The 17805-nt window shown below is 33.9% G+C and overlaps 1 protein-coding gene across 2 annotated transcripts in view; it reads left to right on the top strand.

Moving 5' to 3' along the window:
• Positions 1–56: 56 nt before the first annotated feature.
• stpg2 (sperm-tail PG-rich repeat containing 2) overlaps positions 57–17805 on the top strand; it is a 26438-nt gene continuing 8689 nt past the window's right edge. For both annotated transcript variants that reach the window (XM_051109269.1, XM_051109268.1), the window contains exons 1-9: positions 57–279; positions 641–750; positions 831–980; positions 2418–2582; positions 4628–4743; positions 5389–5500; positions 8518–8619; positions 8872–9031; positions 10862–11025. In XM_051109269.1, the coding sequence (XP_050965226.1) occupies positions 174–279; positions 641–750; positions 831–980; positions 2418–2582; positions 4628–4743; positions 5389–5500; positions 8518–8619; positions 8872–9031; positions 10862–11025 (1185 nt within the window). In that variant the 5' untranslated portion in view covers positions 57–173. The remainder of the gene's footprint in view (positions 280–640; positions 751–830; positions 981–2417; positions 2583–4627; positions 4744–5388; positions 5501–8517; positions 8620–8871; positions 9032–10861; positions 11026–17805) is intronic.

Raw genomic sequence — 17805 nt, 5'->3', positions numbered from 1 at the left:
ATTAATATTCATGAACACCGACGTATTCGTAATTGGCGTCCAGGCAACGCGGCGACGCGCTTCACTGACTGGAGTTTGTGAAGTGACTGAGAGAAACACTTCACTGCTCTCACAATGTTACATTAGTTAATTAAACACTTTTTATCGTTGTATAATATAAATAATTAATCAGTATGTATGACAGAGCTCCCAGGTTCACACATTTGACATTAAGCGGCACGACGTCTGAAATTGGACCGGGATCGTATAATATCAGCGGGTCCCTGAGCGGTAAAAGAGGTAAAAGTGTTTCATTTTGGCATAAAATATTAATTTTTAAAGCGTAAACCTGATAATAGGAACAGAAATCACTCTTAAGACGCATTAAGAGGTTCTTCAGTGGTACTTTTCTTCTCAAAATCAATTTTCTCTATAAAGATTCCTTAGGTTGCCATAGTTGTTGATGTTTCGTTGTAGGGTTTTCATATTATAGCTTATATTGTTTTATTTAAAGGACTAGTATAGAGACTAAAGAACTCAAAAGGTTTCTCATATGGCATTAGACTGTGCAGTCCTTGATAAAAATAAATATTATTATTATTATCATTAGTAGTAGTAGTAGTAGTAGTAGAAAATAATAATTTTTGATCCTTTTATCCAGATTCTTATGCCCCCTTCCTCTCGCTGTCCAGTAGAGAGTCTGGGTTCCTGGGGTCGGCCAGTGGTCTTCTCTCTCCTGGACCAGGACAGTACAACAGTGACATTACCAGGGTACGTTACTGTTTTAACGTCACTGTGCAATCAGTTAACATGTCAGTGATGAATGCAAACTCATAAGTGCAATATTACAGAAACATATTTTGGGAGGAAACAGTCTTCAGAATCGCTCCAAGCGCTTTGACGACGTGGTGTCAGATGTGCCGGGACCAGGAGCGTACAATGTTATAAATGATGCTTCACCTGTGGGGAAAAAAGCAACCAATCCAGAGAAGAGCCCGAAGGTCAGACATAGTTTGGATTATCATAGACTATCATTTTATTATTATGAGTTACATGTACAGTATGCACATACATATGAGATACATATAACCATTCATCCAAGTTTTGTTAAAAAAATTAATAATATAATTATTACAAATATATAATTATATACAAATTATATTTCGTAACAAATTATAATAAATTATTTTTATAGCAAATAATATTGGTTATGAAAATATAACAAATTATAATATATAGCAAAATAAAGTTTTTTTTGGTTTATTATGAGTTATAAAAATACATATAACCATTTATCCAAGTGTTTTTTTAAAAAATAAAAACAACAATATAACAATTTTTTTTGTAACACATTTATATTATAATAAATTATATTTATAACTAATTTGTTATAAAAAACATAGCAAATTATAGAACATTATACAACAAATTATACAGCAAAAATATAAAAATATAACTAAATATACTATAAATATAAGTATATGTTTTATTGTATATAATGTTATATTTTGTAATAAATTGCAATCAATTATATTTTATAACAAATTATATTTGTCATAAAAATATAACAAATTATAATATATAACAAAATACTAAAAAAAGTTATATTTCAGAACAATTTAGTAATCATTTTTTAAAAGTAGTTTTAAATGTTATTATATCTCATCAAATAAATTATATATGTTAGAAAAATTAACAAATTATAATATATAGCAAAATAAAGGTTTGGATTATCATATGGACTATAATTTAATTTTATTATTATGAGTTTAAAAAGATACATATAATCATTTACCAAGTTTTGTTAAAAAAATAATAATATAACAAATTATATTTTGTAACAAATTATAATAAATTATATTTTATAGCAAATTATATTTGTTATAAAAATGAATCAATTATAATATATAGCGTTGTTTAAAATTTAACAGCGTAGTACATTTTTTTAAACGAATTATATTTTAGAATTAAAATCAACAACAAATTATAAATTATACAACAAAAATATAAATATAAAAATATAACTGAATATACTATAAATATAAGTATATGTTTTATTATATATAACATTATATTTTTTAACAAATTGCAATAAAATATATTTTATAACAAATTAGATTTGTCATAAAAATATAACATTATAATATATAACAAAATACTACAAAAAACAATTTATGTTTATATTTTGTAACAATATTTTATTAAGTAATAATTATTATTTGCAAAAAATTAAATTATAGTTTAAGTGTTAAGTGTATTAAATTTAAACACACAATTTATTTTATTTTAAAGTTTAGATCTGATTTTATTCCAAATTATTGCAGATATTCTGGTAAATGCAAAGGGTTCACATACTTTTTCCTTGCTGCTGTAATGAATCTCTCTCTGTTCATGGTTTGATATGTATATTTGATTATATGTCATTACGATGTCTGCAGGCCATCCCTAAAGCAGTCAGATTGCTGCTGAATCCTGATGCTCCCTCCATCCCTTCTCCCGGACAGGCGTTTGGATATGAAGAGGATGCTCAAGGTGTCCTGCATCGACACAAACCCCCCACCAGAGACCAGACCCTCGGCCCGGCCTTCTACACTCCCATACCGGTCAGACCGATTACCAGCAGTGTGTGTAAATGGATGTGCACTCTGTGAACAAGATACACGTCTAATGGAGTAGTTTGAGTGTGCATACTTGAGTCAGTGTGTGTGTGTGTGAGGTCAGATGTGTCCATTAACAGAAGAGCGTCTAATGCCCCTCCGCTCTGCCTCATTAGTGCCGGGCCTATTTCCATTACTAATGATCGCTGCATTATTTTAAAAAGTCACAAAGCGCAGCACTCATCCATTTTACTGTCAGGACCGAAAACCCTGGGTAATTATTCTTTACGTGATATTTTAATATTCACTTACAATAATGCAGCAGATGCTAGACTCAGCTTTAATCAAATCATCTTTCATTTGCCATTGAGCTGCCAGCTTCCTCTAGAGGGGAAAGAACTCTTTATCAAAGCGCAGGGCCATCCGTCATGGTGCATCTCTGTTTTTCTCTCTCTCGTTTCAGGTTTTGCTTGTTGATTACACGTTCCACCCATTTTTGTGTTTTTTGTAAATTAAAATGTTCTTTTTTTTGCACTTTTGTAGCGTTTTATGTTGTTTCACTGAAGAGCACTTATCGACTCTGCTCCAAAACCTACTGATCCATAGTGTACATTAAACATGCAGCTCAATGAGCTTCATCAAGGATAATTAACCATTTTCATCAAACTTTTATTATGAATGCACTGATATTGAATATTTAGCCAATACAGTTTACGATTTATTGTGACGAATAACCATCTATTATGGCTAATACTCAATATTGTATAATAAATATTAATAAATTATATAATAAAATAAATAAAAAAAATTAAATATGAATAAACTTTGAAATAAATATATAAATTTAACTAAATTTTGTCTTAAATATATCAATATAAATCAGTTTTGTCTTTAAATAATAAATAATTAATATATAATTAAAAAAATGTTACATTGAAATCAAGTTCTGAATTAAGATTTTTTACTTGTGGAATCTGGCAAATATAAATGTACAATCTAATTGTATTTGTCATAAAATATAACATTATAATATATATATTATAATATGAATTGTAACAATTTTTTCTAAATAATTATTATTAATATAATCAATATTTATATTAATAAGTAGAATTATGTATCGTTATATATTATTTAATAATTATTAAATTTGTAACCATTTAAATAGTATTTAAAATGTTATTATATTTTATTATATTATATGACATAAATAAACAAATTACATTTGTTATAAAAATATAAATTATAGTATAACAAAATACTACAAAAGTAAAAAAAAGTTAAAAAGTAGTTTATATTTTGTAACAATTTTTTGTAGTAATTATTAATATAATTAATAATAATTATATTAATAAGTATAATTAAAATATAATTGTATATAATTAATAAATATAGAATAATTCTTAATTTTGTAACAAATTAATATTTATTAATTATATTCTATGTATTGTATTTATTCATAATATATATGAAAGTTTGACAAATACAAAAAAAATGTATTTAATTCATATGTGATTTATATATATACATATATACATAGTATTGGTGTGGTCTACATCATACAAATATCATTGCAAATATTGTGTGTTTTAATGTATAAAAATGCTGGTAAAATAATTCGATGAATTATTTTATATTAATATTGATAATGTGTTATATATATATATATATATATACCTTGAGTCTATCTATTCCCTTTCTTAAAAACAGTAGAGCACAGTCAATTTAAACACATTGTTTGTATTGGCGCACACCTTGTATATGATGATAACAAAGCAGCAAATAACTACAAAATTCAGTGAGGGTGGTTGCGTACAATATATTTTTTTTGTGGTAAGAATGACCTTTGTGTAGAATTGCCCTACAGCAAATGGTTTTAGTGGACTTTGAATGTTAATGATTTTGCCCCTTTAAAACATATTATTACATCTGGTGAAAGTGCTGATAAGTGAGAATTGATTCTTGGCCTCAGGAATGAACATTTAAGGTGAAAGGATTGAAATTGCAAAAATATATATTTAAAAATGTCTTTTATTTTTGCCATTTTGCAGGATGAGCTGTCGTCTTCTCAGAAGTATAAAGGTGTGCATTTTGCGAGGATGTCGGGCCGGAGAGAGCAGGTAAAGGGTGGCGATGGACCTGGACCTGGACAGTATGATCTACAAGAGTGAGTTTGATTGACAGATATGTTCTCAGCTGTAACACATTTGCATTGTCTTGCAAAATTTATTCTGAAGCATCTGGACCTGGTTAGCCAATGCAGATGCATCAGAATAAATTTTACAGACAGCACAGCCATGGACCAACCGCAGTCTGTTCGCTGATCGTCTGACGAACACTGCACACAAAACTCTAAAGCACTTCCTTTATCTTTTAAAAAATATAATCTGACAGACAAATTTTTTCTCAAATTATGGGAGTAAGTCACACAAGATATTGGGTTAATATACTAAGCTTTTGAGGAAGACCTAGTCACTGAATTTGCCATATTTGTGACATAAAATTTCTGAAAGATTGTTTTGTTTGAGGCAATAGAGCCTTGGTACACAGTCACATGCATTAACGTTTAGCCATTAAGATTTTGTATTTTATGTTGCAGGGTAAAAAGTAAAAAAATATCTTGAACTTGTGTTTAACCACGCACCTTATTTCAGGAATTTAATCCAAAAAACCCATTGACTTTATGAACATGGAACCAGAAGTGGTTAAAACTTCCCAGTGTCCAAAAAAATGCATCATCCCTGCAGAGTATATGGTGTTTGATTAAATGGTTGATTTTGTGCATCCTTGTGTGTGTTTTTGTGTGTATCAGGGATCACATTGTCCACTATGAGAATGTGAATCTCAGACGAGAGCAGAGAGGCCGTACAGAGCTGGTCATCCCTCGATACCATGAGCTGGTGGCTCTACAGGAGGAGAAAAAGGTTTAATCCTCATATCATTTGTTATTTCATATCATTGAGATTTATACATTATCTGAAAGCTGAATAAATAAGCTTTCCACTGATGGTTTGGTTTGTCCATATAGGACAATATTTGACTGAGATACAATCTGGAACAAAATCTGGAATCTGAGAGTGCAAAAAAAAAAAAAAAAAAAAATCAAAATGTTAAGAAGTTGTCCAAATGAAGTTCTTAGCAATGCATATTAGTAATAAAAAATTAAGTTTTGATATATTTACAGTAGAAGATTTACTAAATATCTTCATGGAACAGGATCTTTACCTAATATCCTTTATGATTTTTGGCATAAAAGAAAAATGTATAATTTTGGTCCATACAATGTTTTGTTGGCTATTGCTACAAATATACCCATGCTATTTAAGACTGATTTTGAGGTCCAGACATTTGGTGTTTTTCTGTTCACAAAGACATTTGATGCCAGTGAAACTGCAAGTTAAAGCTAAGGTGTGTCTATGTCACTTTGTGTGTCACTAAAGGGACACACCAAGTAGAAATTCACAAATAATGACAACTGATAAAAAACCTGTTGTTCAAAATCCACTACATGCCTTCTGAGGTCTGATTGATAGTTTATACTTTTTAGCAGGTAAAAGGCCTTTAATCTAAGTGTAAAAATGTCCACCTTCATCTCATGGCTCAAGTGTCTTTTTGCTGTGAAATATTTTATGATTTGAAGTAAACGTAGAAGCTAAAAATGGGCCACGTTTTGGTAAATGACTTGTACTACCATCCAATAAGCTGTGCATGAGATCTAATGATATTTTTATAAATTAGCATGGGTCTCTAAATATATATTTGTTTTTTAAATGTGAAAAAGTATAATTGTTTTAAAATTATGAGAGTTAGAGTGTCAGCAAGTACCTTCTTGAGCTACAGCACAACATTCAGATGGGCCAATATAAAAAGAGAACAACACTTATTGTCTTTAGTGTGCCGTATTTCATTAAACAGAAAGTTGAATGAATATTTTATTAAACAATGCAATTAAAAAATTAACTGATCATGCTGTATAGGTATGTGTTTCTGTGTTCTCTTAAAGATTAGAACATCTTTGACAAAAAAAAACAACAACAACAACACTAACACCTACTACTGTAGGTCTTAACAATACATATTTCTTTGTCTTCTTTATTCTTGTCTCCGTTTCCTTTCTTTGCTTGTCATACTGTTTGCAATGCAAATGATTTTTTTTAAAAGACTGTTAACATTTTGTATGGATACATATCTAGGCCTATTTTAGCCATTTTCACCGTCAATTTCTGTGTAAAAGTGTGTGTGTGTGTGTGTACTTGTTTTTGCTACATTGTGGGGACCAAATGTCCCCACAAGGATAGTAAAACCTGAAATTTTTGACACAACGTTAAAAAATGATTAAAAATAGTAAATGATGTTTATCTAAAAGTGTAATGATGCAAATATGTTTTCTGTAAGGGGTAGGTTTAGAATTAGGGTTGGGTTAGGGGATAGACAATATTGTTTTGTCAGTATAAAAACTATAGAAGCCTATGGAAAGTCCCCACAATTCACAAAAACAAACGTGTGTGTGTGTGTATGCAGCCCATTTTAGCTTAAAGGAGAAGTCCACTTCCCGAACAAAAATCGCTTCGCTAGATAAGACCCTTCTTCCTTGGCTGGGATCGTTTACAACCACATTTGGGATCATCTAAAGCCGCATTTAAACTACATTTGGAAGTTCAAAATCGAGGCTCCATATCAGTCCATTATATGGAGAAAAATGCTGAAATGTTTTCCTCAAAAAACATGATTTCTTTACGATTGAAGAAGAAAGACATGAACATCTTGGATGGCAAGGGGTTAAGTACATTATCTGTAAATCTTTGTTCTGGAAGTGGACTTCTCCTTTAAAACTGTGGCCCATTTTAGCTTAACCAGCCATTTCTACTTTAAATGACCTTTTCCACAAAAGTTTCTTTTTTAAATTAAACTTTTTTTATTCGAAGGAGCATGTCAAAACATTGTTCATAAACCTTTGCTTTGTTGGTAAGCTTACTTATAATTGCTTTAGTACCCTTATAGGTGAATGAAATTTACTATGTCAGGCTCATATACCTTACAATTTCTCTGACAAGCTTCATGTAATACTCTGCCCTGCTGTCTTAAAAAGCATCAGAATTTTGACCAATCAAAATTATTGTCACATGTCAACAAGTGTTAAAGCTACAATGCAAGTTATTGTTATTGACTGTAAAAATGTAAGGATATATGACTATATAACCTTATTTGGCCCATTTTAACTGACTCCACCCTATTATTGGTAATATTTCAGGATGAACACTTACTTAACTGAAGCAGCTTAGGTTTACTTAAATACCCATACATCATTTCTAGAAAAAAAAGTTAAAATGTGAATATACAGTATGATGATCTGGCTTTCGAGGAACGTTTATTTGTTCATCTCTCAATCATGATTGTATTGCATTATATATTTTGAAGCTACAGAGCTTTGATCATAAAACTAAGCATTTAAATATCACCTTACTATACAATATTGGGAGATATAAAGTAAAAACTGATATTTATGTGCATTTTATGTCAGTAGTCTGTTACACTCTCATTGGTTTACATTGTAAACATATTATCAGAATTTCATCTTACTTTTTGGCAATACCAGCAGCTGCACCACATTGCATAGCCTCATTTTGAGCCTCTGAATAAAGTTGAGGTGTTTTTCCTCCATATTCTCACTATATCACACTATATGAGCCAAAAAAGCCTGATGTATGAGATATGATACTTAAAAAACATATGTAAACTTAAAAGAATTTGATATTTCTGAGTGTTATTGTGCAAGTTTGCATGTAGATGTTCTGTCTTGTCTGTAGAGGGCACTATTGCAACGAGACTTGATCTTAAATGTAGATGAATTTCTGCATGGATGCTTTTTTATGGATACAACAAACTTTAGTTTTCATGATGTGTGCATTTTTCATATATGTGTGTGTATGTGTATTTTTAGGGCGTTCCAGGACCAGGGCGATACTACATAAAGAGTCAGTTTGAGACACCCAGTAACCCACATGCCCCTGTGTTGAGTCCACCCTTCCTGTCTCAAGCTCAGGCAACAACACACCCCTTTATTTTTAGACATTCATACCTGCTAATAACAGCTGCTCTGGAATAAAGTCATATGAAATCAAATTAGACCTTATTTACTGGTTTAATACACATTTCTGATCTTATTGTGCATGTTATTTAAATAGTCTTTATAGTCTTTTAGTGAAATGTTATGACTGAAGTAAAATGTGCTGTGAATGTGAAAGCCTCTTCATGTCACTTTCGTCTGATGTCAGTACTGTCATGTTTCTTGTAGCGGTTCAGTCCGGTCAAGGATGAGACGCCCCCTGTAGGTGCGTACGATGACCCGCGCTGTGCTCTGGAGATCCTGAAGAAAGGCAGAGGGGTGAAGAAGAATCCTTTCGGCCTGACAGCTGTACGCTTCCTGCCAGAAAACAGATCGAATGCTACACCAGGTTTGTGCCTGTTTGTTTTTCTGTGTGAATGTGAATTTGTTCTACATTCTGAATGCAAAATGTCTTTTATCTGTGAAATGCAGTCAGAGGTCAGATTTGGACTGCGCTTGCCAGTGAGACAAACATGAGGTTAGCATAGTTAGCACTAGAGTTCATGCTGATACAAAAATGCATTACAACAGCCAGTCAGAATTCAAGCCACTTTCAAAGTGACCAATTAGATGCTCAAGATGCATTCTAATTTGCATACTGTCTAGTATGCAAAATCACAATTAGTGCATCACAAATCATAGTACATTGAAAATAGCATGCCATTTTTTGTTAGTAATTACATTCAAAGTAATCAAACACAATGAGCTACAATTTAAAAAGTGGTATCCTGTTTTTAAATACTTGGTTTAAAAATAATTTTTTATCTGATTTAACCCATTAAAAAAAAGTTTTATATTAGCAAAGACACATTAAGTTGATCAAAAGTGATTTAAAATGTAACAAAATGTTTATATTTCAAAAAAAAAAAAAATTGTTATCACAATTTCCAAAAAAATATATTCAGCAGTACTGTTTTCAACACTGAATCAGAAAAGTTTATTGAGCAGCAAATCAGCATATTAGAATGATTTCTGAAGAATTATGTGACACTGAAGGCTGGAGCAATGATGCTGAAAATTCAGCATTGATCAGAGGAATAAATTCAATGTTTAAATATATAACAATAGAAAACAGTTATTTTAAATTGTTTTATTATTTCACAATATTACTACTTTTGCTAGATTTTTATTAAATAAATGCAGCCTTTGTGAGCATCAGAAACTTACATTGCCAGTCGAAAGTTTTTGAACAGTAAGATTTTTAATGTTTTTTTTTCTGCTCACCAAGCCTACATTTATTTGATCCAAAGTACAGCAAAAATAGTAAAACTTTGAAATATTTGAAATATTTAAAATAACTTATTTTCTATTTGAATATATTTCAAAATGTAATTAATTCCTGTGATTTCAAAGCTGAATCTTATCTTTAGCACCATTACTCCAGTCACATGATCCTCCAGAAATCATTCTAATATTCTGATTTGCTGCTCAAAAAAAACAGTTGTTATTATTGTTATTATTATGTTGAAAACAGCTGAGCAGATTTTGTTCAGGTTTCTTTGATGAACAGAAAGTTCAGAAGAACAGCGATAATCTGAAATAGAAATCTTTTGCAACATTATAAATGTCTTTATCATCTCTTTTGGTCAATTTAAAGCATCCTTGCTAAATAAAAATATACTGACTCCATATATATATAGTGTAATGTTACAAAAACAAAACGCTTTTATTTCAGATAAATGCTAATGTTTCTATTCATCAAAGAATCCTGAAATTTTTTTTTGCTAAACTGTTAAATATTGATGATAATAAAAAAAATAAAAAATAAAATAAATAAATAAATAATAATAATAAAAACAGCAATCTTAAACAGCAAATCAGCATATTAGAGCAATTTCTGAAGGATCATGTGACACTGAAGACTGGAGTAATGATGCTGAAAATTCAGCTTTGAAATCACAGGAATAAATTATATTTTCTATATTCAAATAGAAAACAATGATTTTAAATAGTAAAAATACTTCATAATGTTACTGTTTTTGCTGTACTTCAGATCAAATAAAAAAGGCTTGGTGAGCAGAAGAGGCTTCTTCAAAAAACATTAAAAATCTTTGATTGGTAGCATAAGTCAAAAAAATCTTACCAACCTCAAACTTTTGAACAGCAATCAATATCAAACAGCTGTAGTTAGTCCAACTCCATTAGTAACTAATAATCTTACTTGTGCATGTCTTGCTAGGTCCCGGGGCCTATAATGTATTTGAGTATGGCCTGGCTTATGAGAGTTTGAAGAAAGCCTGTCTGGAGAGCACGAGGAAGGGTGCCTTCGGCTCTATTGCACCACGCCGGCTTTTCCTCCCCACCAAAGAGGAAATGAGCCGCCCGGGGCCCACTCAGTACAAGGTGAGCACTTCTTCAACCCAGAAAGTGTGCACTCATTGTCTATTGTCTATTGTGCGCTAATCTGCCAGCGCCCTTGGGAGCTTATTCAGACTTTTCAGAGAGTTTCATCCAATGAATCGAATAAATCTTCCATAAATCCCCTTGAACTAAATATTTCTCAGCATTCACTAAATGTCAGTCTACAATCTAGAGCCCATCCCTTCAAAATGTACCATAGGTTTAGCCCAAAAACCGCAGGTGCTGCACTTAATGGCAAATGTCACTATTAATTATTGTTGCTCGTATTCAGGGTGAGGTTTTTAAATGAAGTATCAATCATTCCTGCAGCAGATGTAAATGCAGCCTTGAATTGCTTGTTGAGGAGATGTGTTTTTTTTACATTTTTAAGCAGCCAGTCAATTTTTTTGACTATACTAAAGCATAAAATATTATAGTATGTTTTCAGATATTTAGGAAATATGATCAGTTTTTCTCTGAAAAACAATGCTACCGCCAATTATTCTGCTTTGAAATGTGTGTTCCGTTTCAGAATGCCTGTTTTTTTTCCGCTCCGTGTGACTCCGCCCACTGCTGATTTACCCAATAGGATTTTGTCACCCCGGGTTGCCAGTGGGGGGGAAAACAGCGTATTTCAGCTATGCAAGCCAACAAACAGAGTCAGAGATCAAAAAACTCCCAGCATCCATCTAAAAAGTCTATGACTAGAGCAATAATAAAACACGGATAAATCAACTCATTTACTTACAGCGTAAGGCTCGTTGACATTAATTGTACTTGTTCCTGTTGTGTGCTCTCAATCTGGCAACCCATATAAGTGTTGAGTCTAAAGAAGGCCACTCTCTCCAGTATTTTGAATTTGGACTGCAGTACCCATTTTAACCACTAGTTTTCAGTGTTACATACTGCACCTTTAAGATTTCACTCAGAACATCTTAGCAACACCATAGCAACCACCTAAAACTCCCTAACAACAGCAACTGTCCAAAAGTCCTTAGCAACCATAACCACCTTAGAAACCGTATCTTCATTGGATCAACATTTTGTAAGTTTTGTAAGAGCAAGCACAGCCTAGCAACCACCTAGAACTTTCTAACAACTGTAGTTACCACCCAGAACACCCTAGCAACGGTATAGCAGCCACCTAAAATTCCCTAACAACAGCATAGCAACCAACACCCTAGCAGCGTTAAAGCGACCACCCAAAATACCTTATCAACCATGTAAAGCAACCACCCACAACATCTTAACAATGCCATAGCAACCACCTAAAACTCCCTAACAACAGAACACCCTAGCAATGGTACAGCATCTACCCTAATCACCCTAACAACCCCATAGCAACCACCTAGCAACACTAAAGCAAGAACCCAAAACACCCTAACAACCACGTATAGTGGACCCCCACAATATCCAATAACACCATAGCAACTGCCTAAAACTCCCTAACAACAGCATAACATCCACCCAAAACAACCACATATAGCAGCCACCCACAACATCTTAACAATGCCATAGCAACCACCTAAATAAAACTCCTGAACAACCGCATAGCCACCACATACGCGTTGTTGCTAAATCACCCTATAACGCTATAGCAACCACCTAAATCACCTAGCAACCACCTAAAACTCCCTAACAACAGCATAGCAACCACCCGAACACCTTAGCAATGCCATAGCAAGCACCTAAATCACCCTAACAACCTTGCATAACCACCTAGCAGCACTACTCAAAACTCCTTAACAGCCACATGTAGCAGCCACCCACAACATCTTAACAACACCATAGGAACCATCTAAAACTCCTTAATATCATAGCAACCACACAGAACACCCTAGACAGTATAGAAACCACTTAAAACACCCTAACAACTGGATAGGAACCACCAAGAACATCTTTGCAACACCATAGCCAAACTGAAACACCCCCTAAAACTCCTTAACAACAACTGCATAACAATCACCCAGAAAACCCTAGCAACCACATTATAGTAGGATCAATGGATAAAGGTTTGCACCACATTTACCTCAAATCTAGTCATGGTTCTACTGTAGTAACAGTAACTATAGTAACTGTGGTGTTTTGGCAAACTCTGTGGTTACCATGGTAGATATTTGTAAGAATAACAGATTCAGAATGATAAGAGTGTGTGTTGTGGCTGGCGAATCCCTCGCTCCCTTTGAGGTTTTTGACAGTAAACTCAGGACATTGGGACTTTATGGGCTGTTTTCCTCGGATACGTCCATCATTTCCAGTGTGAGTGTCCAGCTGGCCTTGATTCCTGAACCAAACGGACCCCAATGGAGGTCTTTTATAGACTCTCCTCTGCTTTTGTTCCTCGTTCATGGTCTCTGCCTGCATAGATAAGAGCAGTGAATGGATCCTGCCGGCCCCGTCGATTCTCACACACTTTTTTACTCGCGCTTTTGATCAATTTAATGAATCCTTGAATAAAAGTTGCTTCTTTCAAAAAAATCTCTCACTGACCTTAAAGTTTTGAACAGTAGTGTCCGTGCGGATGACCTACTGCATTTGCCAAAATGTCCAATATGCAAACCGAGCGCACTGTGGGGGATACTGTATCCTACAATGCAGTGCACTTGATTAGACCTTCCATTGCAAGTGTGACAAATGAACCGGAAGTAATAGCAAACCATCCACCTTGATGTGTATTGTATACAGTGTTGAATGTAATGAATTATTAGTGTTAGGCTGCTTTTAGCCTTATGCTGGAGCTGGTTTCGGGCAATGAAACTAAGTATGTAAAATAATTAAATAAATTAGCACTATAATATCATGTATTGGTGATCTCGCAGGCTGAGGATAGGACCCAGCGCTACTGTAGCATATTATTTACGCACCCTCCATGCATCCTAGGTGTATATGACTTCCTTCTTTCAGACGAATGCAATCGGAGTTATATTACAAATTATCCTGCCACTCCCAAGCTTTAGAACAGCATAGACTAGTGTTTCTCTTCATCAGTCTAAAACAAATCAATAAAGTGCATCCATCCATAATAAAAAGTACCTCACATGGCTCCGGGGGGGTCAATAAAGGCTTCCTGTAGCGGTTCTATGCGTTTTTTAAAAGAAAAATATCTATATTTAAAACGTAAGAATCACTTTAATCTAGCTTGTGCTAACTGCTTTGGCAAGGGGCTTAGCAGGATGGAAACACCGTCTAAGCTGTTCGCCAAGCTCAACGTAGTGGAACAGCTAAACAATCACAACACATTTTGTTTTTCGGTAGGTGGGCCTTCATTAAACCTGGAACTAATCAAGCCATTTGTGCCAGGCTGGGGAGAAATGTATTGTAATAATGTAAATTATGTGAAAAATTATTTTTTCAAACCACCAAGCATGAAAGCATGTTCTAGTACACCCCCAAAACAAAATCAAGACTTTGTAAAAGAGCATAATAGGACCCCTTTAAGTTAATTAAGGGATTGTTCACCCAAAAATGAAAATTCTGTTATTTATTACTCACACTTATGTTGTTCCAAACCTGTAATACCCTTGTTCATTTTCGGAGCACAAGTGAAGTTTGTTTTTGATGAAATCTGAAAGATTTCAGACCCTGCATAGACAGCAACACAACTACCACATTCAAGGCACAGAAAGGTAGTAAGGACATTGATAAAATAGTCCATGTGACATCAATGGTTCAACCATAATGTTACCAAGCTAGAAGAATGCTTTTTTGTGTGCAAAGAAAACTCACCGGGGACTGACACGGAAGAGAAGACATTTTAAATAAAGTCATTATTTTTGTTTTCTTTGCACACAAAAAGTATTCTTATAGCTTTATAACATTACGGTTGAACCACTCATGTCACATGGACTATTACTACATTTCTAGCCCTTGAACGTGGTAGTTGCACTGCTGTCTAGGCAGGCTCAGAAATCTCTCGGATTTTATCAAACATATCTTCATTTGTGTTCTGAAGATGAACAAAGGTCTTACAGGTTTGGAACGACATGAGGCTAAGTAATCAAAGGGGTCATGAACTGCCTTTTTTATTATTTTGTACTGTTCTCTGAGGTCCTCTTATAATGTTATCAAGATTTTTACATCAAAAAGCATAATTTAGAAGTAATAGGCTACTGTCTGTCCTGTTTTAAACCCCCCTCAGCAGAATGCTCTGTTTGAATAGGCGTGGCGGATTGTAGTTTCAGAAGTAAACGCCCACTGCTATGTAAGGGATAATGTACATCTAGCCAGTTGTTATCGCAGAATAAAGCCCGACAGGCTTTAAAAACAACCACACAGAGCAGCCACCCACAACATCTTAAAATGCCATAGCAACAACCTAAAACTCCCTAGCAACACTATAGCAACTACCTAAATCACCTTAACAGCTGCATAGCATCCACCTAGGCCGACAGGCTTATCCGCTTCGTGTCGGGCTGTTGTATAAGACTGAAGGGGTTTATTTTGTGATAACAACCGGCTGAATGTACATTATCCCACTTATTACATGGCTGCTTGCCACAAACATAAATAATTAGACATAAAACATTGATCTGAATTTAAATATTTGAACGCAAGGCTTCTTCAGTGAAGAAAGCAGTTGCTAGCAAGCAGCAAGTTCAAACTAGATGGTGTAGTCTAGATTTCACGACATAAATAATTATGGTGATAAAAGACATTGATTTAAGACAAAAATGTTTAAAAATCTTACCAGTTTCTTAGCAGTTATCTTATAGTCCATTACAGTGTGCAAAACAGTTCTCGCGAAATAGCAGCAGCTGCGTTTGTATGAAACGAGAGAGTGAGTCCGCGATGCCAGGATGACATAATTAAATAATTGTACTCATAATATTGAGGTTTTTTTTATTTTATTAGCTTACCAAACACAAAGCTTCCACAAAGAAAAAATGTTCCCAGCAAGCAAACAGCGCCAGCTGCAGGCAGACCCGGATGAGCCTGTGTTATTAGCTTTTACCAGTTGTTATCTGGGAATAACATACTCTGGAATGTGGTAACTGACCAATCAGAATGGAGTATTCCACGGAGCCGTGTAATAAGATTGGCTAAAGGTGTGTTCTCACCAAACGTGAAGCGAATATGCGCATTGCGTCACTCACTCTAGATTACTCACGGGATGTTTTCTGCATCACTCATGCAAATAACAACAAGGCACGATCAACCATGATGGACAGGGTTCCCACATGTCCTGGGAAACCTGGAAAATTGATGACTAATTTTCCAATCCTGGAAAACACATAATGAGAGAAAATGGAAAATGTCTTGAAAAATCTTGTAGTTGTTCTGGAAAATTATTAACATTATTAAAAGGCCAAGCCCGAAACAAATAATGCTAGTAGTAGAAAATGTTGGAACTGCCATAAATCATAACCAGCTAGTTTGTGCTCCAAATGTGCAATTAGCAGTCAGCTCTTTTGTGTTATTTCAGCCGATCTCTGTTCTGTACTTGCACACAAACTCTATTGCAAGCATCTTCAAAAATGTAATTTGTGTGGAAATATTACGAAGTCAGTAAATGGGACATTAACAAAGGCCAGAGATGCTGAAGATGAATGCAAAGAGGAGAAAATACTGGCAGAGCAAGCTCACTGTTCACAATGTGTGAAATATTGGAAGAAAATCCATAAAATTTCGCTCATGAATGCTATTTTATTAGATAAAATGAAAATGCCATCAAAACTTTTCAGAAGACAGTCGGTTCCCTTCAAAGATACATTCATTTAAAACATAAGACACAAGATACATTCATTTGAAATGTGCAGTGCTCATGATTATTCAAAAAAGTCAACCGCCACAAATCAAGCAATGTATGGGAAACACTAGTAATGTACATTGAAAAATCGGAAATCACGTCACCGTTATAGAAAAAAATAATATCGCAAAATATATTTATATTGAATTATTATTTAGCCTTATTGGATCGTGATGATTAAAATGTAGTGGTTACTTCTAATTTTTTTAAAGACTACAGAAAGTTTGCCCTGTTTGCCCCCAAAAAACATCTTGTTCATGTACACTGTAAAAAAAAAAAATAAATTAAAAAAAAAAAAAAAAATAAATTTTAAGTTCAGTCAACTCAAAAAAGTCTATTTAGCTTGAAATGTTGAAAGTGACAACTTAGATATTTGAGTTGATTCAACTGAAAATTTTAAGGCAGCTGGATTACTTACCCACACAGCAAAACCCGCCCAATTGCTACTCAAAACTAGTCATTTCAAGGGTGGTCTCCTGTTTGGGGGGATAAAATGCACGTTTTTTGTCGGGATACCCCTGGTAAATTCGTATTTCAGGGGCTAAATATGACGTTATTGGGGTTGCCTCAACCTGCGGACATCAAAACCAACCTGCGGCAACAGCGTTAAAATAGCCCAATTCTACGGGAAAACCGCAGGCTTGGCAACACTTGCTGGAAAGCCAAACGCAGACGTGTCTGGGTTCACAGCACCATCCAGAGGCAGATGAGTAGCTTATTAATCCCGCATTAATGTGCATGTTACATTTTTCTTCTGTATGTACACTGACATTATTGTTATTAATTTTTTTTGATAGCAGCATCTCTGTAGCCATGCTAATAAAATACAACTACCTCTACAACAGATTTTAATTGATTTCTATGCTCCAGATACCCATATTATACATTTCGGGCTACAGCAATGCTCTCTTCATTTGCTGATTCAACCGATTGGCTTGCACGAGAATGTGTTATGCAAACTTTCCACTTGACTTGAAATTTTTTAACTTGCGTGGAATATGAGATTGATTACATTATATGAATACTGAATAAATACC

The sequence above is a fragment of the Labeo rohita genome, chromosome 5 (assembly GCF_022985175.1).
Source record: "Labeo rohita strain BAU-BD-2019 chromosome 5, IGBB_LRoh.1.0, whole genome shotgun sequence".
In the NCBI taxonomy this organism is placed as follows: Eukaryota; Metazoa; Chordata; class Actinopteri; order Cypriniformes; family Cyprinidae; genus Labeo; species Labeo rohita.
Note: the sequence above shows the minus strand (reverse complement) of the source record. Positions and strands in the feature narration are given on the sequence as shown.